The 20,102-nt window shown below is 46.1% G+C and overlaps 1 protein-coding gene across 2 annotated transcripts in view; it reads left to right on the top strand.

Moving 5' to 3' along the window:
- Positions 1–19,846, top strand: part of LOC143013603 (adenylate cyclase 9) — a 30,111-nt gene extending 10,265 nt beyond the window's left edge. For both annotated transcript variants that reach the window (XM_076167288.1, XM_076167287.1), the window contains exons 3-12: positions 7,075–7,274; positions 7,550–7,657; positions 7,751–8,019; positions 8,212–8,314; positions 9,619–9,836; positions 10,337–10,496; positions 12,207–12,355; positions 13,117–13,146; positions 13,727–13,994; positions 14,144–19,846. In XM_076167288.1, the coding sequence (XP_076023403.1) occupies positions 7,075–7,274; positions 7,550–7,657; positions 7,751–8,019; positions 8,212–8,314; positions 9,619–9,836; positions 10,337–10,496; positions 12,207–12,355; positions 13,117–13,146; positions 13,727–13,994; positions 14,144–15,142 (2,504 nt within the window). In that variant the 3' untranslated portion in view covers positions 15,143–19,846. The remainder of the gene's footprint in view (positions 1–7,074; positions 7,275–7,549; positions 7,658–7,750; positions 8,020–8,211; positions 8,315–9,618; positions 9,837–10,336; positions 10,497–12,206; positions 12,356–13,116; positions 13,147–13,726; positions 13,995–14,143) is intronic.
- The last annotated feature ends 256 nt before the right edge of the window (positions 19,847–20,102 follow it).

Here is a 20,102-nt window from a genome sequence, read left to right as displayed (position 1 = left end):
TAACAATGGGTCCCTGGAGGGGAGGAGAGAGAGAGAGAGAGAGGAGAGAGAGAGAGAGAGGAGAGAGAGAGAGAGGATGAGAAGAGCATGAGGGAGAAGAAGGAACATGTTTTCTGGTCACGACCCTTTCCCGAGGATTTCCCACACTCGAGGCCGAGGGGGTGCGTGTGTGTGTGTGTGTGTGTGTGTGTGTGTGTGTGTGTGTGTGTGTGTGTGTGTGTTGGCATTATGAAACCATGTCCTACAATAGGCTGAATCACCCTCTGCTGTGACCAGTTGCCTCAAATAAAAAGATACATTTGGAGGTATATTAAAATGAGACCATATAAGGGTAAAGCACACAACTTGGTGTCATAATAGTACTAGTTTAGGTTTACTATAGTTTGATCAGTGTATTCATGGCGCCGTCAGCATGTACACACACAGACACACACCCATACGGTCCCTGCAAGGCCGAGGGGATCAGGCTCATGTCACGCCTGCAGTTCATCCAGCATGGCTCCACCACGGCCTTAATGTGCAGGACAGACATGACCGCCTGAGCAGTACCTCCGCCAAGTAAACTGCTGATGCTGAACAGAGAGACAATGTCCTCTCCTTGTATTTGGAGTTTGGAGTTGTGGGGCCAAACGTGTTTAGATGCACGACACAAAACGTTGTCCCTGTCGTCATCGGTGACCGCGGCCGTCATCGGTCCTCCCCTCTGCGGCCGAGCGACCTGCGTCCTCAAGAGAAGCGAGGTGCTGAAATGTCTCACAAAAGCTACGTACGTGTGTGTGTGGTTGTTTGTGTGTGTTTATGGGAATGAAGCGGTGCCAGTCGCAGTGCGTCACTGTCCCTCGACTTCCTCCTCTTCACACACACATTCATAAGACCTGAGCGGTATCGGTAAATACTAATAAACACAGATGGTAAAGGATGTATGAGATGGATTTCCTCCACTGATCTGTGTAAAGCATGAAGAGAGAGGGAGAGAGAGAGAGGGGGAGCTTGGTTGTATCTCCTGGGGTAAATTTAGAGGAGAAATAACGGAGATGGAGAGCAGAATGGAGAGAGAAAGGGGGGAAAACTGGTGGACGGAAAAACCACAAAAGGAGAGGAGGGATGGGGGATGATGGGTGGAGGAGGAGGAGGAGGGGTATCTGAACTCTCAGAGCCTCGTCCCTCCAGTTCTATCGCCGTGTCCAAATATGGAGGCATCTGCTATGGCGCCAAGCCCTGTTCTCAAGACCTGCTACTGACCGGGAGCGAAGGGAAGGGAGGAGGGAGGAAAGAGAGAAAGAATGGGAGAGGGACAGAGAGAACGAGATCATTGGGAGAAAGTTCAGATGAGATGTAAGAGAAAAGGGAGAAGGCTGGAAAAGTGAGAGAGCGAAGAGGGACGGGCAAGACCCTGAGGAGCCATGAGGAAAAGATGAGCGACGTAAGAACACAGAGGTTGATTAAAGGTTTGAGAGATTAAAGGTTACATCTGCCAAAAAGCAACAGGTTGACGTCTAGCTTTCCTGCTGGAGTTGTTTCATGTTTCTGTTCCAGGCGTCGACACGAAAGTTAAATACCGGAAAAAGAGTGAAGGTTTGGGTGAAAAGAGAGAGAGGATTGGTCCACTTCTGCTCCTGTTAGCTACGTTACGTAGTCAGGTTAAGACACGAAGGCCGAACGGAGATGTTTACATTAGTTGCGTTCGTACGTCGTCCATTTATAATCTCATTTACTTGAAGGCTACTCAAGCAGATCCATTCAACGCCACTCCCCTCTCACAGTTCACAGGTTTTGGGGCCATGGCTAGCTTGAGGCCTAGCGACTTGCTTATGTAGCTCCTCATTTACAACTATCTCACGTCTCGTGCAAAACCGAGACAGAAGTACGACATGTCGGTGTCAACTGCAAGTGGAACGCACATCTGGCTACTCCTGGCTTTCTCTTACTGGCAGCTACCTCACTAGTTTGCTAAGAGTAACCGCACTTACTGTAATCACGCTATGGCAGAGATTAGCCTTTATGCTAAACGTTGACAGAATGTGTGTGTGAGTAATTGAGCTACTGATCTACAGCCTGAGCAGTCCAGCTGATATCAGCCTGGGCCTCCTCTTTTAGCCGCATCAAGCTTAGCCTGATTAAGGTCCTGTCTGGGTCCGACTGACGGATGTAACCGTAGCGACTGATGCTGGATTGGTTAGCGTGCATGTTGATGTTGACGCCTGCAACATGTGGATTTGTCTCTTTCCCTGGCTGTGATATTCACACACATGCTCGCCGGCGACCCTCAGGTCACTGCGGATGGTTTTGATCATGTGCTTGGAAGTCACCATAAGGGCAAAGGTCACATGACAGGAAGTGCTGAGCCGGGACTTGGCTGACTCTGTGGGGATTGTCTGAAATGTCAGACACTTAAATGGGAGGATTTCTGAGGAGGGCCTGGTTGTGTGTGTGTGTGTGTGTGTGTGTGTGTGTGTGGGTGTGGGTGTGGGTGTGGGTGTGTGTGTGTGTAAGCTTGGGTGTGTGTTAATGGTGAATATGGGTGTGTGAACATAGTTGCAGTGGCATTGTTTTTCCAGGCTCTTTGTGTTCCTGCTCCACATCGCAGGAACCTCTGGAGCTTTTCTGGAACAGAGGAACTTTGATTTGGCTTCGATCCAAAGTCCAGGACACCGATTCAATCAGATTCAATCAGTTCATCAATCAATCCATTTATTGACCTAGCTTTGTCTTATTTTAATTCTGGTTTTCGTGACTTATTTTATCTTTTGTGTTCTCTTAGGTTGTTGTGTTTGTTTTCTTTTTATTTACCTCATTTATTTATTTATGTAGTTAAAAAAGTTATTTTCTCAGATGTTTTTCTCTGAATGAATGAATGAATGCTTCTCCTTAATTTTTAATCTATTTCCATCTGTGATGCAGAGTTGATAACACTTTCTTTTCTCTATTCCTTCTACTCGTCTATCTTCTTATCTTGTATTGATTTGGGCCACCACTTGCTCCTTGGAGCCACTGAATTAAGAGTGATTCATGGACACTCTGCCAGTGTGAGTGAGTCAGAAGCTCAAACAGGGCTGAGAAAATACACAAAGCCAGACGAGTGAGAAGACAAAGATTCTGATTGACAAACGTCACAAACTTCTCTTTGTTCCGTGGAGATTTCATTGAAGTGTGTGTGTGTGTGTGTGTGTGTGACTAAGAAAGTATCTGTGTCAAGAACTAATTTGCATTAGTTGAATTTGCGCGTGTGTGTGTATCAGTGAGCTGTGATTGCGATGGTAAGAGGTTTATAATCTGGGTCCTGTGTGTGTGTGTGTGTGTGTGTGTGTGTGTGCGTGTGTGTGTGTGTGCGTGTGTGTGTGTCCATGGTGTATACTGTATGTTGTTGACGTGTACATGTGGAATGTGGCAGCTTAGCCACGCTTCCTCCCTATTCACCCCCATTCGTTGGTTCGTTCATTCATTCATGTGAACAGGCGTGAATTTGATCCTTTGCAAGTGTGTGTGTGTGTGTGTGTGTGTGTGTGTGTGTGTGGTCCTTCATTACAGAGCAGACAGGAGTGAGTAAGTTGAAAGTCTTTGTTTTGTTCTTTGCTCTGATTTAATTCAGCACACACACACACACACACGGCACACACACTTTGTCTTAGCATTGCGTGAGGCTGTGCGTGTCTTGATAGATGCATGTGTGTCTGTGTGTACACAGCTATGTTGTGTAACACAGTGTGTGTGTGGGTGACTAATTGTGTAGGAGTGCTTACATTGGCGTGTCCGTGTGCATTCCTACAGGTGTCAGTGTGTGTGTGTGTGTGTGTGTGTGTGTGTGTGTGTTTCTCTTTGTGTTTCAGTACGAGTGTAACAGATCTGTGCTGCTCATAAAAAGTTTGTACTTGACCAAAAAAGGACCCAAACGGACCTGAAAGCAGCTGGACCTGAACTGTAACAAACCCTTAAGCAAAGTAGAGGGCTGTCAGAGAGTTCATACCTACGCCAAGGCCCAATCGTCTGTGCTTTTTCTCTTGTAGCTGCTCATGGATTTATGACTGTGACTCAGAAGTCACATGGTTGTTGCGTGTTTTTAGACTTGTTAATGTACAGCAAAGCCATAAATATGACATCTGCACACCAGATCTGGATCAATATCCGGATCTGTGCTTGATCTCACAAGTTGACACCCAGGGAACACACTTGATCTTTACTGCTCAGCTGATACTGTCACAATGTCTTTGTCCGGTCCCTGCACAAGGCAACATAGAATATGTGTGTGTAATAATTGTGGCGAAGTTCTCATTCATTTGATCCATCTGAGCTACTCTGGAGGATTTGGGGTCTAGCTCAGAGTTTGAACCTGGGACCTCCTGGCTGTGAGGAGAAATGACTCTAATAAAGAAATAAAGATGACACTCACTTGCTGTATTTTTGATTAGAAACTTTTAGACAATGGCTGGATATAAAGGCCTCCTACAGTGTGTGAACCTCCTCAGCCCTCCATGTTGACGGATCGTTCTTGTAGCATTGCATCAACTTCAGCATTTTCTAGACGTAACCACCAAATGGTGGCAACCAAGCACAGAATCTCCCTCCAGTCTGTGCTGTGTTCTTCATGAAATCCACGTCTAGCAGACAGAGTCCAGCATGGTGAAGCAACATTGAGGTCAGTCATTTGTTGCGTTTTGATGTCTTGCCTAAAGATACAGAATTCAGTCCGACTCTCTTGGTTCCTGTCAAAATTCTGCAACGAGTAGAGAACCGTGTAGCAGTTTGGGTGGGACCTGATCCAGAACGGAGCTGATCTTAAACGGGAGCAGACCCCTTTACCCATTGCTTTGGGTGCATTGGTCTGCCAGGAGACTCTCCAGTGTGTGTGTGTGTGTGTGTGTGTGTGTGTGTGTGTGTGTGTGTGTGCGTGTGCAGTTGTAGCTGTCCTCAACTCAACCCTCTCTCCTCCTGCCGGCTGCTCTGAATAAATCAATAAAAAGCATGGAGCTGCATTGAGACTATAGAGTGCTGGTGTCAGTTTCTTTCCCAGAGTTCTTGGTCTGTCTTGGTGCAGCTCGGACAGCAGGATCAATATACACACACATTGAGGTACGCTGCAAGCTTTCACAGAGCGTTTCAATGAGTTTGGAGCCACACAGTCTGCAGCGAAGGGTTGGAATCGTTACGCTGTGCAGCTTGGATGCAAACATAGCAGATACTTTCTTTGATTTCTACAAAGTGGTTTTTACAAGCGCACAATTTGTAGTCAAATGATCCGACTGTGCACTTTGCTGTGTTGGGGAGAAGGACACTCCCTCTGTGTGTATTATGTCAAGACTTGAGACGCTCCCACAATTCAAGGCCTGTTTTAGAGTTTAGAGCAGCTCGGGAGATAAAGTTAGAAAGCTGAAATGGAAGGAGGCAAGGAATGTGGGTTATGCGAGGCATGCTAAACTCAGTGACCTTCAAAGTGCTCTCGGTCTTCCTCCTCCCCCCCCCTTTGCCATCTCTCCGCCGTTGGCCACTTTGCCGTCTCCGTCTCCGGATCCTCTCTCTCGTCTCCGCGCCTGTGGCTCTTTTGCCGTTTGTCTCGTCGGAGCAACAATGGAAGACGGCTTCATACTTGCCTGCGCCTTCCGTCCCCTTGCCTCATGCAAGCCGGTCTATATTAGAGGCCTCAGCTGGCATGATGATGTCACATTATTGACACTGGCAAGGCTCAACTCTTCCATGTGTTTTGATCATTTCTTCAAAGTGGCTGCAGTAAAGTGCAGCTGCAGCACTGTGCTCGGTTCTCCTGTTATGTGAATGTGAAACGCATTCTGTGACATCATAGACCGGTTCTTATGTGTCTCCATGGCAATTCATGAACTACAAAAACACCATAAAAAAGGAATCAGGGGATAAAAGGAAATTTGGCAAAGGTTGTTGGTTCTCAACTCAATCTCTGCTCAGTAAGGAGGCGGGGGCATCGTGTGGTTGAACACATGTCAGGTGCACTAAACCAATGGTCCGTTGTTATTGAGTCCTGCACATCTTTGTCCCACACCTTAAACATGTCTGTCCAGAGTCCTGAGGTTGACAGATTACAGAGAATGCATGAGACTGCAGACGTATTCTTGCTCAAAGGCTCCTATTCACTTCCATTAAAGATCTGATAGAGAACACCGCTCCTATATATGAGTGCTAATGGAAGGCACAGAACAGTGATGGACAGTTATTGAGTGTGTGTGTGTGTGTGTGTGTGTGTGTGTGTGTGTGTGTGTGTGTGTGTGTGTGTGAGAGAGAAAGTGGGACAATATGAAATGAAAACAGCAATTTCCTCACATTTAGACTATTTGGTATCACATATGGAGATAGAATTTGATAGAAAATAAAAAAAACAAAGAAGACACTATAGTAATGTCATGAAGTCATTGGGAAATTATCAGCATTGATTGCGATCAAAATCTAACAGATAATGCAGCATGACTGGAGCCTGGCAGAGCAGCTGAGCCGGGGTTCAGTCTGAGTGAAAGCTCTCAGCTCACACACTCAGAAGCTCACTGATGCAGAGTGAAGCTGCAGTCGGGTCGCTGCAAACACACAGAGGTGGTGTTGAACATTGGCTCCAGGCTGCTGTGTAGGAACGACTCCGGCCCCTGGAGCAGAGAGGCTGAATGAACGGCCCCCCTTAGAGTAAATACTGTAAATTACTATGAAAAATAACATCAACAATCAGTGATAGGCTGGCAGCCCATAAAGCTCCTGCAGCAGAGCCCTTTATGGCATGCAGCCGCCGCCGCCGCCGCCGCCGCAGGTCAGCACAGTAACTGTTTGAACAATGAGGCCAGCGAGCAGGTTACTGTATGTTTGGACAGACTGATAGCAGCTGGCCAGGAGCCACCGCTCTAATCCACTGTTTGTGTATTTCCTTGTTGGCCCGATGCTCGTGTGAACACGGCCAGAGCTCTGAGTTGATGTGCAAACATCGTTGGCGAAACAAGCGGGATTGTATTACCACCTGCCCGTCGGAGTGTGTGTGTGTGTGTGTGTGTGTGTGTGTGTGTGTGTATGTGTGCATGTGTGCAGTTAATGCGACTTTGGCCGCAGCTAATTCTGTGCCTTTCCCCTCAGGACTGCAGACGTACCTGATCTCAGGGAGGAAGCTGGACCACGATGCCCAGTGCGGGTGCTCTCAGCTGGGCGTACCAAGTGGGGAGTTTGCGGGGGTCAGCCTGGGGCCCTGTCCTCACGCCCACACGCCGGATCTCATCCCTGGTGGAGCTCAGGCCACCGAACCCCTGCTGCTCCCACGACCCACAGAGGGGAATGTGGTGAGTCGTTAGGTTTACCTGCTCTCAGTGCTCAGAGGGTTTGTCCTGCTGTGGTCGGTTCCTCTGAGCTCACTCTGCCTGGGCTCTGTGAATGTTTCCTGGGCTTGTGTTCAGCTCAGTCAGATGGCCAAAGACGTTGTTGTTGTGGCTGTGACGTTCACACATGATCACCTGGTTTATATTAGTTTATCTTAGTTTATCTGCATATTCACTTTGTTGTTTTGCTGTGGATTTGTTTGTTAATGGTGTCTTCCTTTCTTCCTCTCGGTCTCCAGCCTCCCTGTGTGTCCTGCAGTGTGGTCTTGTCTGCGGGGGCAGAGCAGGGCGATGAGGTGACCGTGCTGAATGGCTGCCAGGAAGAGCACAAGACCGGCAGTGCCAAGGTGCACGGCGTCCTCAGCTCCTTCACACACCTGTCCTCTCTCCTTTCCCCCCTCCTCCTATCACAAATTCATTTCTCTCCTCCTCTTCTGCAGTTCATCCCCGGCCGCAGTCCCAGAGCAGCCAACGGTCTGCTGAGTCCCCCTCTGGAGGACCCGGTGCGGGCCAGCCAGACCTCCCTGTGCGAAATGCTCCAGGAGAAAGAGAAGAAGACCAGCACCAGCACCGGGACCAGCCTAGGCATGGCCGGGGGCGCGGGGACAACAGGGACGGGTATGGACCACTCCGCCCTCATCCAGCTGCGCGCCAAGAACATCAAGGAGAAGAGCGACGCCCACTTTGTGGACGTCATCAGGGAGGACAGGTGAGCGACGAGGAGGAAGATTGTACATTTAGCTTCAGTCAGTTTCTGTTTAAGTCTAAAATGCCTTCTGCTTAATGAGTAACAACGGTAGATTTTGAACAGTTGAAGTGACAAATTGCAGTACAGACAAAGAGTCAAACGTAAATAAAATGGTATTTGATGTGTTGTGGGTCATTTGTTGTTATTTCACAGACTGATGAAGGATTACTTCTTCAAGCCTCCCATCAATAAGATCAGTCTCAACTTCCTAGAGACACCTTTGGAAAAGGCCTATCGCAGCAGCTACCAGGAGGAGGTACTACACACACACACACACACACACACACACTCATGTCTGTCTCTTTTCCTCTCCCTGTCACTGTAATTGTAAGCATCATTATTTATTTCTTGAAACTCTTGGCAGAAGTGAAATAATCCCATGTTGATGTTTGTCCTCTTTTTTCTTTCTTTATGAAGACATGAAAGAAAATGAAAAAAGAACAAAGCTAAGCAGTGAGACATCACAATGAACCTGTGGGTTGACAGACGCATTATTATGATGCGTCAGTGTTTGTTAATGAGCGAAGGGAGGCAGGGCAAATGTTTTCCTCTTATGCTTCCTATTTCCTAAATTTCATGCCACATTAGTAACACACGCACACACACACACCCACACCCACACACACACACACACACACACACACACACACACACACACACACACCCAGTTCCAGTTGGCCTGCATTGACCTCGCAGTCTTACAGCCCCCTGCTGCTGTAAAAGTGTCATTACAGAGCTAAAGCACCACTGAAGCTCCCATGATATCAAACCTCTGCAGTGATTGTTGTTGTTATCATCTTAAGTTAGCTTTCACTGCAGCTAGGTAGTTTTCATTAATGTATGTTTGTTTTATTTGCTTTATTGTAGCGACAGTAACAGGGTGAGACTCTTTCAAACACAACATGTAGATAAGAAATAAGCAACATTTATATTCATTTACTTTCTTACTGGAGACTCATACTGAAGGTTCCTTTGTGTCTGAGTGTTTGAGACGCTGAGTGAGGAGGATCCAGACTCAATTGTGTGGTTCAATCAGTCAGAGAGACGCAGGAGGGAATGATGTTGATCTAATCAAGTGAATGTGTGAATCTGCTGCTGTGACGAGGCTGTTTACATTTATACTGCCAAGCTCATGAGGCACCGGATTACAAATATGAATAATTAGTATGACACTTCTTCAAATATGTATTATTTGATTAGACACAGTTCTTCATGATAAATTTGGATGAAAATGGGGAAAAAAAACATCAATCTTTGGGTAAATATCCATGAAAATTAAAATGGAAAACAAATGTGGAATTAAAACAGATTTTATAATTTTAGATGTTAGTGTTATTCAATGAGTGTGAAGCCCCTGCAGATCGAAACAGCTGTAAAGATTTGAACTGCTGCTCTAATATTGATAGATGTGGACACTAGATGATCCAGTGTTCCACATGGAAACACTTCTCCCATGTCCACGGCTCCATCAACCATCAAACAAACACACTAACCACGCATTTCTAGATCCTAGTGGATTTGCCACATACTTACTTTGCCCCCTCCCTCCCCTCTGCGCAGGTGAGGAACCAGGCTCAGATGCAGACCTTTGCCAGCGCCACCTTCAGCTCCTTCCTGGATGTTCTCCTCAGCTGTTTCGTCTTCCTGGCCCTGACCCTCGCCTGCTTCCTGCCGCCACTGGTCAGCACCGCCACCTCCAGCCCTCCAGCCCCCGCTGCCTTGGCCCTGGCCCCCCTTGCCGGCCTGCTGGAGCTGGCCTCCCTGGTGCTGTCCATACGGTAAGCTGGTGCAGACGGGCTGTGTTTGTGGATGTCCTCTGCAGGATGCATGTGACAAAAATGGAAGAGGATTCAGTATTTGCGATGTTTTTTTGGTTAGGTTATTAAAGTCTCTCAGATATCATTCAGAGCTGTGGTTCAACAATATTCAGTGTTTGTTCCAAATGGGCTGCTGGAGTGTTTGGTTAGAATAAAAGCCTCTAGCTCTGAGACATTAATGGAACAGGATTGAAACCCACTGATTTACACCTCACATCATGTGGCATCTACAACTCTCCACTGCAACCAACACACATTATTTTTGTGGTTTCTTGGCTCCCACACATGGTGAATCGATTTCCCTGGTTAGATTTGACTGGCAGATATCCAGTTTGACCAGGGCTGGATCACTAATTGGCACAGTCATTTTAATAAACTACTCTTAACTCACAGGATTTAGTGTTTAAATTGTCTCTCCTCTCCTCTCCTCTCCTCTCCTCTCCTCTCCTCTCCTCCTACAGTATGGCCTTCTACCTGGAGGAGGTGATGAGCTGCACCCGCTCCCTGCTCCGCATGGTCTCTGGTTGGGTCCCCCGCCATGTGATCGGTGCCGTGCTGGTCTCCCTGCCCTCCATCTCTGTCCTGTCCCACCTCACCTGCAGCGTTCACCTGCCGCTCCAGGTAAATGGGACAACATGTGCGATGGTTGGTGGGGTTCAGGTGAATTAAAGTACCTCTCATGATACTACTACCCTACTTCTACCATTGCTGCTGGCTCTGACAGCTGCTGCTAATTGTAGTAGCAGTACTTGTGATTTCCAGTCTATATTGGTTTGCCCTGGCTGATATCCCAAAGCCAAAGTAAGCAGAGAGAAGTCGGGCGGATTGAGAGCGTGCCCACGGTGGTCTGGAGCCAGAGATCCTTTGAGACCAGCAGAGCCGTTAGCTGGCATCGGCACTGATAGGAACTGCAGAAGCAAAACAACAGGGGAGGCTTCAGGAGCCTTCGCCTGTGGACCTTGGCACCGGCGATGTTGACATTTCTTCCTCTCTGAATCCTGCATGTGAGAGGATTGGGAGCAGCAGTACTTTGCAGTGTTTCTGTGCTGTTTACAGTCAAGGTCATACCCAACTGTAACTTTGACTCGGTCTAACTTTGGGCCAACGGCTGCTGGCAAGCTGCGTGAGGTGTGTTCATGTTTAGTTTTTGGAGCACATTTGTCATCCCCCTTCTCGATCCGTGGCTCGCTCCTGTCGGCTCTCTCTCCTGCCGGCTCTCGCTCCTGTCGGCTCTCTCTCTCCTCTGCTCTCCCCGTCTCATGGCTCGCTCCTGTCGGCTCTCTCTCCTGCCGGCTCTCGCTCCTGTCGGCTCTCTCTCTCCTCTGCTCTCCCCGCTCATGGCTCGCTCCTGTCGGCTCTCTCTCTCCTCTGCTCTCCCCGTCTCATGGCTCGCTCCTGTCGGCTCTCTCTCTCCTCTGCTCTCCCCGTCTCATGCAGATCAAAGCAGTTGTCATGGGGAGAGACATTAATTAGACATGCCATTTTGGGGGCTTTTGGGCCTCGGAAGATATTAACCCACTAACGGTGCTCAGGAGGGATGACTGGAAGGGAGAGGAAGGACATATGTAGGCATGAGAGGGAAGGAGATGTTATCCTGCTGCTCGTGTCATCATTAGCAAGCCATGAATGATGACTGCTGTGTAGATAAACCCACGCGTGCTTCTGAAGGGCCAAATCAGTGCTGTTTGCATCTCAGAAATGAGGAATGCAGCAGAATAATGAGCCAACCATGGATCAGACCAACTGAAAAGGACACTGATGAACTCTAGGCTGTCATTGACTAACAATTTACACTCAGATTGTCCATGCCATGGTGTTTGTGATGTCACTCTTTATGTGATTTTGTTTTGGATGTCATTGAATGTAACTCCCTAAAGAGGACACCTTATATATTCAGTTTCTTTCCATCATTGATGCCAACAGAAATGCATCTGCTAAGACAAACCCAAAGGCCATTCTGGGATGGGGGACTTAAAGAGACAATACCTAGAGTGGCCCGTTTTCATTCAATGTGCACAGTTGTTCTGCTGCAAGGGAGCGTACATTAAAGCGTCACAGACTCTTTTCTAAAAACGGCCAAATAAAAACAAGAAACTGGATATTTCCTCTTCTTAGAAGCTGCGGTGACTTTGCAAAGTATTAAAGCCATTATTATAAGGTTTTGCTTGTGCATGGTCGCCCGCAGTGACTGTGGGAAGCCCTGCTCTTATTTACTTTCTCCTGTCATTAACTCGGCATAAACCATGTTGTGTTTGAGTTGATTGCATTTCCTGTGTTCTGTGTTGTGCTGTTGTTATTATTATTGATCAAACACACACTCCCTTCCTCCAGGTGACCATGTTCCTGTGCTGTGCCACCATCCTGGCCATTATTCAGTATTGTAACTTCTGTCAGCTGAGCTTTTGGATGCGCTCGGCTCTGGCCACTGCCACTGGAGTTGCCCTGCTGTTGTTGCTGTACAGCCCCCTCCACAGATACAGGTGGGGAACATATTTCATTGTAATCCCGCTAGCCAATATTGCATTTGTGCCTCTTTATGGAGCTTCGCCTCATCTCTCAAAGTGTTCCTGTTGCTCTGCTGCACCTAAATGATCACATTGTCTAATTGTCACACATGCCAGCACGGCCAGTTCTGATTCATCAAGCTTGTTTATAAGATTTTCATGCACTTGAAATTGACAAATCCCAGTGTTTGTTACGCTGAGTGAGAGTAGAATGATATGATGCGACTGTGAATCGATTTCCTCAGGCATGTAAGCCACCCCGCATTCATTTCCTCACTGGTGGATCTCTCAAACTCGGGCTAAATGCATCAGCAACAATCAATGCATCATGAAGTCCATAGACGTAGAGGTCTAACCCACATTTGTGTCTTAATTGCAGTGCAGACACATAAGCGGAATATGGCTGGCAGGCAAATGTAGTGTCGTCTATCAATTCTACAAATTCTATTCTAAATACAGCAGAACTCTTTGTCCCTTACAAGGTCACGATACGCTCAAGTACCTAAACATGTGAGCCAGAGCACTGATCTGCATGAAGCATCGAGGGAAATGAGTCAGTCAGCTCATACGTTTGTATCATTATCATTAGAATGGAGTCGTACTTGATGCTTCTGACCTCTGGCTACTTGTTGTTGTTTTTTTAAACCACCAAATAGGCGATATCCTTTATTGATCTGTGTTTGATGCCTGTTCTGTGTGTGCACTTGTGTGATTGACACCACTCTTGTCTCTTTCAGCTCCGGTAATAACAGCTTGCCAGTGCACGGGTGAGTGTTTCCGTGGCAACAGAGAGGTGTGATGGATGAGGGACATTCTGAAGGGTCAACGAGAGCGACCCTCTTTTATGTTTTCCTAACTGCAGCACTCTCTGACTTTCATCCATCCTCAGCCTCTCCTTCACTCTTTCTCCCTCTCCTCTGGTAGTAATGGCTCCTAAATGTCATCCTTGGTACAAATGAGTCACACAGGCTGGGCTGGCTTGCAATTTATATTTGAGCCACAAGTAAACTGACTTCACTGCTGAGGAAGGGAATGGCAAACACTCTCTCGCTGCATTTTGGTTCTCATCCCCTTCGTAAACATCATCAAATCCCATATGTCACTCCATTCAGTTGATTAGTCAGTTTATTTAAGAAACAACTGTTCAACCGTGGATTTAATTACCTGGTGCACAATTTACAACAATGCACAATTGATTCTTCATGCAAGATCTGTTTGTGCCCGTCTGCCTCCATTGGTTATCAGACCCTTGCTCATCCTGACCTTCTGCTCTCCCTCTCATCCGCCGTCTTCATCTTTATCGCAAACACAATGTCTCATTCCCCTCTTTCTTTGTTTCTTCCTCAGACTCAATCTCTCCACATCCACTCCAGAATCAGGCCCTGGTCCCATCGTTCACCCTCTGGACCTTTTAGTCCCAGAGGCTGTCTTGGCCTTCTTCCTGCTTCTGCTCCTGGTCTGGTTCCTCAACCGGGAGTTTGAGGTCAGCTACCGCCTCCATTACCACGGCAACGTCGAGGCTGACAAGCACCGCTCCAAGAACCAGATGATGCAAGACCAGGCTGAGTGGTTATTGGGCAACATCATCCCCATTCATGTTGCCGAACATCTCAAGGTTTTCAATTAAATCACAAATATGCCGAAGTTGAAAGTGATGTAATGCTGTAAACAATACCTTTGTGCTTGTGTGTTAGCACCTAGCTCATCTTCAATCATATGTGCTGTGCTGTTACACAGTTAACCCGTGTCTCATTGTGTCCTCAGGTGACCCAGAGCTACTCCAAAAACCATGACAACGTGGGCGTTATCTTCGCCAGCATCGTCAACTTCAGCGAGTTTTATGAGGAGAGCTACGAGGGCGGAAAAGAGTGTTACCGCGTCCTCAATGAGCTCATTGGAGATTTCGACGAACTCCTGCGCAAACCAGAATTTTTCACCGTGGAGAAAATCAAGACAATAGGCGCCACCTACATGGCAGCGTCGGGACTCAAAGAGAGCAACGATGCCTCTCCACACGTCCACCTCAAGGCGCTGTTCGACTTCGCCCTGGAGATGATGGGCGTGCTAGACGACTTCAACAAGAACATGCTGGGTTTCGGTTTCAAGCTCCGCATCGGATTTAACCACGGGCCGCTGACGGCAGGGGTGATCGGTACCACTAAGCTGCTCTACGACATCTGGGGAGACACGGTCAACATCGCGAGCCGCATGGACTCCACCGGTGTGGAGTGCCGTGTGCAGGTGAGCGAGGAGAGCCACGCTGTGCTCAGTGCCTTGGGCCTACAGTTTGACTACAGAGGTACTGTAAATGTTAAGGGCAAAGGTCAAATGAGGACCTTTCTGTACCCCAAAAGTGGGGAAAGCATATCAGGCTACCAAGACCGGACGGAGCTGGGTGTGGGTGTTGGACCGTCCTCGGTGGCTTCACCTGCCAATAACACTTCAAAACCTGCTGTCCAGGCAGCAACTCATCCTCCCTCCACGGTTTCTACACTTCCTCCACACCCCCAGAGTTCGATAAGACCTCCAGAAGCCGGACCTGAGCCTATCCCAGCTAAGTCCACAGAGGTGAGGGAGGAGGGATACAGGGACGCTGCACCACATCTCCCTCCCCCCCCTGAACTACACCCACAACCTAGTGCAGCACAAGCGCCCTCCCAGCTGCAGCCTGCGCCTCTCGCACTCCAGGACGAAGAGGGGGAGGAGGATGAGGGGGCAGACGAGCTGACGAAACTCAACGAGGAGTTTTATGCTCGCCTCTGATCCGTCTTTTCTGCCTCCCAGCTGCTGTCTCTCCAGGATCGTCTGTAGACACGAGCAGAACGTCCCTCACTTTAGGCATTTGGGTGAAATGTCCGGAAGCAGTCGGCATGGATGAAGAGGAGGGAGTCGGTTACGCTGTGTGTTTGGACACATACTTGGGCTACGATGGCTTTAGCAGTGGCAAAGTGTTGCCTGAGTGGGGTGGGGGTGCACCTGTGTTGAACACAGAGATGTAAACAGTGGAGTCTTGGCGTGAGAGGGAAGTTCTGTTGTTGTCGTCTTATTCATCTTTGTCATTAAGTGCCTTCACGACTAGAACAGTGATCGAACAAATATGAATACTGAACAAAGTTTGAACTCTCTTTCTATGGGCTTGATCCCATAAAGCGTAGTCTACGGAACATGCTGTGGTTTCTTACTTCACGCTTTTGATTTTCAATGCAAGTATTTGTTTAAAGATCATTATTTTTGTGCCATATCATTTTGTTTTGACTTGTTCAAAGTTTTGATGAGGGAAAACTTTTATTTAGAGAAATGGATTTAAGTGCCAGTGTAGCACGATGGGCTGAGCAGGGAAATGAGGGTAGAATGAGGGAATCACATGAAGCAGTGTTCATTTATATACTCTGCTTTGACATGAGGGCTTTAATACAGTATTCACTTGTGCTGCCGACTCTGTAAGAAGGGACAAGGCTACATAGGGCTACATAGCCTTTAGTTTGTGTAGCAGGTAGATGCACATTAAAGGGATACTCTGGGGATTTTACTAAATGTCACGATTTTTAGGCCATATGCGTCTGAACTTGGCCTCTGACATTGTTCCATGTAAGTTGTAGCATTCTGGAGACATTTGACGTTCGCCTACCCGATGGACCTTTATGTGCTGTTTATCTGCCACATTACAGGTTTTCTTTGGATACTGAATTTCCTTTCGATGACCTGCATGTACAGTATAGCTCTGCCACATTCTCAGATTGATCCGATAGATTAAAGTAAGCACCTGGAAGTTACGGAAGGATAGAAATCCATAAAAAAATAAAGACGTATCAGGGTAAAAGGTCACAGGAAAAGACTTTCTGAGGGAAAAGTGAACATATTTGTATCTAAATTAAACTTCTAAGTTCATGTAGAGGAGCTTTGAGAGCATTTTGGATCCATAAGGGTCCAAGTAACTCCACAACACTACAACTTACAACAATGCAACATCAGTAAACATGTTTGGATGTAGATTTTCAGAAGATGAAGACATTTGGTAACATCTGCGGGGTCTCTCTTAAAGCACAGGTCTTGCACAGTGTTTTCTCGACCACTTGTATTTGGTAGTTCTTACCTTGAGATAGCTTTTAAATGGAGTCTGTCGCAACAAGTACAATCAGAAGCACAAAGGGAATCAGATAAGGGAACAGATTTGGAGAGAATTGTGACTTTAAAAAAGGGGATTCATCGCAAAAAGCAGGAAGGCACTTTAAGTAAAGGAATGTGGGACTGTGAGTGACAATCAGTGTAGTAGCCATAAGATGGGATGGTCCATATTGCTGTTGGTTCTAGTGTCGTCGCCCGCAGATCACGTTACAACTGTGGAAATCAACGTTTGCGACTTTCCATCCATTGCCTTCAAAAACATTGGTGGATCAATCCATAGATCAATCAATAGTAAAGTATTATCTGCCTTTAGCTGTGTGATTTGCTCTTGGAGGGACGGGGGCTTTTTTAACTCTTATCCAAACACGGCCTCTACACTGAGCGAGGCCCCTCTACTGTATCAATATATTTAAATTGTGCCACTTTAATTGAGTGATCTATAGGTGCAATGCAACCTAAACTAGCTGATTGTTTTGTGGTGCCTAAAAGTATGACTGTATGTTTGACTTTGTTTTGGTTTCAGAAAGGTGTTTTGTATCATGCTGTTGTCATGATGGGGATAGATTATGATTGTATTTCTGATGACATCATGTTCCTCGCAGTTTATTTGTTTTTTTTGCTGCGACTTTTTGACAAATTCCATCTTTTTCTCTTTTCTCTTTCTCAGCTCTCTCATTCTGTCATTAACTGGTAGCCTGGAGGTGCGGTGGTGTGCCCATAGAGCAGTTTACGCCTCTGCGGTTTCCTTCGCTCTTTTGTCACGTCCTGAAGCACACGGCGAGAATTCCGTGGTTAGATTTGTGCCATCGGGTGTTTGGGTTTGAGTTATATGTTTTCAGATTGATTGAAATATCTGGAACTGAACATTGAAGGGAAACTCTCATTCATTCAGTTTCACCCAGACAACATTGCAGGACAAACTACATTCGATCAAATAGCACCAGCATGGATCCTCAACTTGGATCATTCCTGAGTATAAGTGGTGCAAAGGTGGACGGTTTTGTGGTCCACTTGTTTGTCCTGATATCAGTTGAATATTCAGTTTCAGATACTACAAAACAAATTCAGATTTTTGCAGTCAAATTCAAACAGTCGGCATGAATCTACCACCATAGTTCCATAGTTGTACCTATGTGTGTTTGTGTGCGTCGGTTCTGAGTGCTAGTACATTACAGTACTTGAGTACATATAAAGGCATCCCTTCCTTGCTGCCATATGACCTGTAGGCCTTTACGCACCAAATGCTTTGTGTAGAATGAAGTCAGCAAATGTTGTTTGACCCAATCAGAGAAAAATACAAAACATTTGGTACTGAATATCTAGAGATCATCCAGTGACAGAAGTCATCTTTCAATGTTATGGCTGCTTAGTTGTTTGCGTTTTTAAAAATGACGCTGTTGCTGCCTTTAACTGCGGTCACTTAGAGAAGTAAAACAGAAATGCGTAATATTGCTTCATCCCTTACGAAGCAATCACCAGTTTGAGTCTGGAGAAACTAACATCACGTTGTGAGATACGGCCGACATATCTTTGATTACCTCTACCACTGTGCTCTCCTACAGACACAACCAGTGCCTTTCCTGTCCCACTGTGTGAGATACAGTGTATGATTGTTTGATATTGTCGCTTCTACCCGCAACTAAATCCACAGAGGCTCCTCCAGAAGCTCAGCCTGAGCCACACAGATAACTACAACAAAAGTCCTAAGTTGGAAGTCCAAAAAGTCCAAAATCTTTATTTGATTGGTTTCAGTGAAGTGAGGGATTCTTAGATATTTAGTAATGGGCATATTTAATTCTGTAGTGCTTTTTTGATGCACCTCCCCAACAAGTTTGCCAAACCTCCTAAACTATACCACATGTTTAATATGGAAACAGAGGAGAATATCAGGGGGCCGTTTTCGAGGACAATCCTGTTTTCGAGGAAAATGCTGTTTTCTCTACATTTTCCAGTTTGCTGTTCGGCCTCATTTTTCTAGATAATCAGGCTCCAGTCCTGTAGCCATCCACACAGGGAAAATCAACCATTTAAATCGGAACGACAGTGTAATGTGCGAGGATAGCAATCAAAAAGGGGCAAACTAAAATGGCTTGTGACGTTATGGCAATGATGAAGCCCATTAAATTGTGGCTTTACATGAAAAAGTGAGGATCGTGTGCTGCAATCAGGCGAAGTAGAAGCATGAGAGTGTCATCGTGGCACGGGACAGTTGCCCCTCCACCCCCCCCCCCCCCCCCCCCCCCCCCCCCCCTGTGCATGCCACTGATAGCAAATCTGAGGTGTGGGACTGCAGAAGTTGATGGGCACACCACCTCTCCTCCAACACACAGCTGTGCACACAGATAAATAAAACAAATGATTAAAGCGAACACCACTGCCTCTGTGGTCTGTGTGGGAGAGAAGGATGGGTGAACTCGTGTGCATGGCAATGAGTGAGAAGTTTCCTCTTCTATGCATTAGATTATGCAGCATTCTATCATTCTTGTATTTTTCTTCAGTATCACTCTTTCTACTTAGACGTTTACCACCAAGCATGTTTTGCATGATTGCACCATGTAACTGAACACTCTGAATCCCTTCAAACACTAAGCTTTGCTTGTTTCAGGTTACTTGGACTTTCTTGTTTCACCCTGAAGGTCCTCCTCTGACGATGTGTAAGCAGGAGATGTCTGTATTGTAAGATTTAATTCAATGTGGCAGGGGGAACGTGTAGTCCTGGAAATCCAACAATCCAATTAAGAAAAGGCAAATTAGATCAAAACGTCAAGTGCATTGAACAACTTTGAGGCATTGAGTCCTTTTTATCTAAGAAATTGTGATTATACTTTATGGCAGAAAACTGAGTGGCAATTGATATAAAGGAATAGAGTGTTAAATAGCCTAATCACTCATTAAAATGATAACAGTTGCGCACATCTTTCCATCTTAAATCTAGCTAGTAAATTCAACCCAAATGTGTTTTGATCACTCTGGGACAAACTATTAAATAAGGCAACGTTGTTTGATCAAATAATCTTTGTGTATTTGTTTGATTGTCATGAATCAGATGATGTTATGTATGTTTTGTGCACATTACCCATGTATCATTTATCAACACATGCTCATAATCTGTACACATTTGCACAAAGCACTCCGTGTTTGTACATATGCAATTATTTGATGTCACATATGATTTTTATTTTATTTTATACATGTGCATGTGCCAGATTTTACCAGAAAACAATGAAAAAGAGACACTTATCAAAAGATTGTGTGTCTATGTGAGTAAGCATGAGTGTTGTGATTTTATTGTTTTTTTCAGTATGAGAGAAATTAAAAATAAAAATGTTTTAGCAAGGCTGATCAATATTCATATAGTTACTTCATCCCAACAGGGTCAGAACCAGAGGACCTGCAGGGTGCTGACTTCACTTTGATTGATGATGTAAATTTGACCAAATGGAGGGTGAATGTTAAATTACTTTTGGTGTGTACAGCTGTGGCAGAAGAGGCCAGCCATGAATTTGGAAAACAAAACAGAAAATGTGGATATAATGTGATCCTTAAAGAAACCTTTGTTCCCATCATCTGATGTATTTACATTTCTTTTACTTTTGCT

Source organism: Genypterus blacodes, unplaced genomic scaffold (assembly GCF_046128005.1).
Source record: "Genypterus blacodes isolate CSIRO-AG114 ecotype Tasmania unplaced genomic scaffold, CSIRO-AGI_Gbla_v1 ptg000157l_1, whole genome shotgun sequence".
NCBI classification, from domain to species: Eukaryota; Metazoa; Chordata; class Actinopteri; order Ophidiiformes; family Ophidiidae; genus Genypterus; species Genypterus blacodes.
This window is presented reverse-complemented; position numbering and strand designations above follow the sequence as displayed.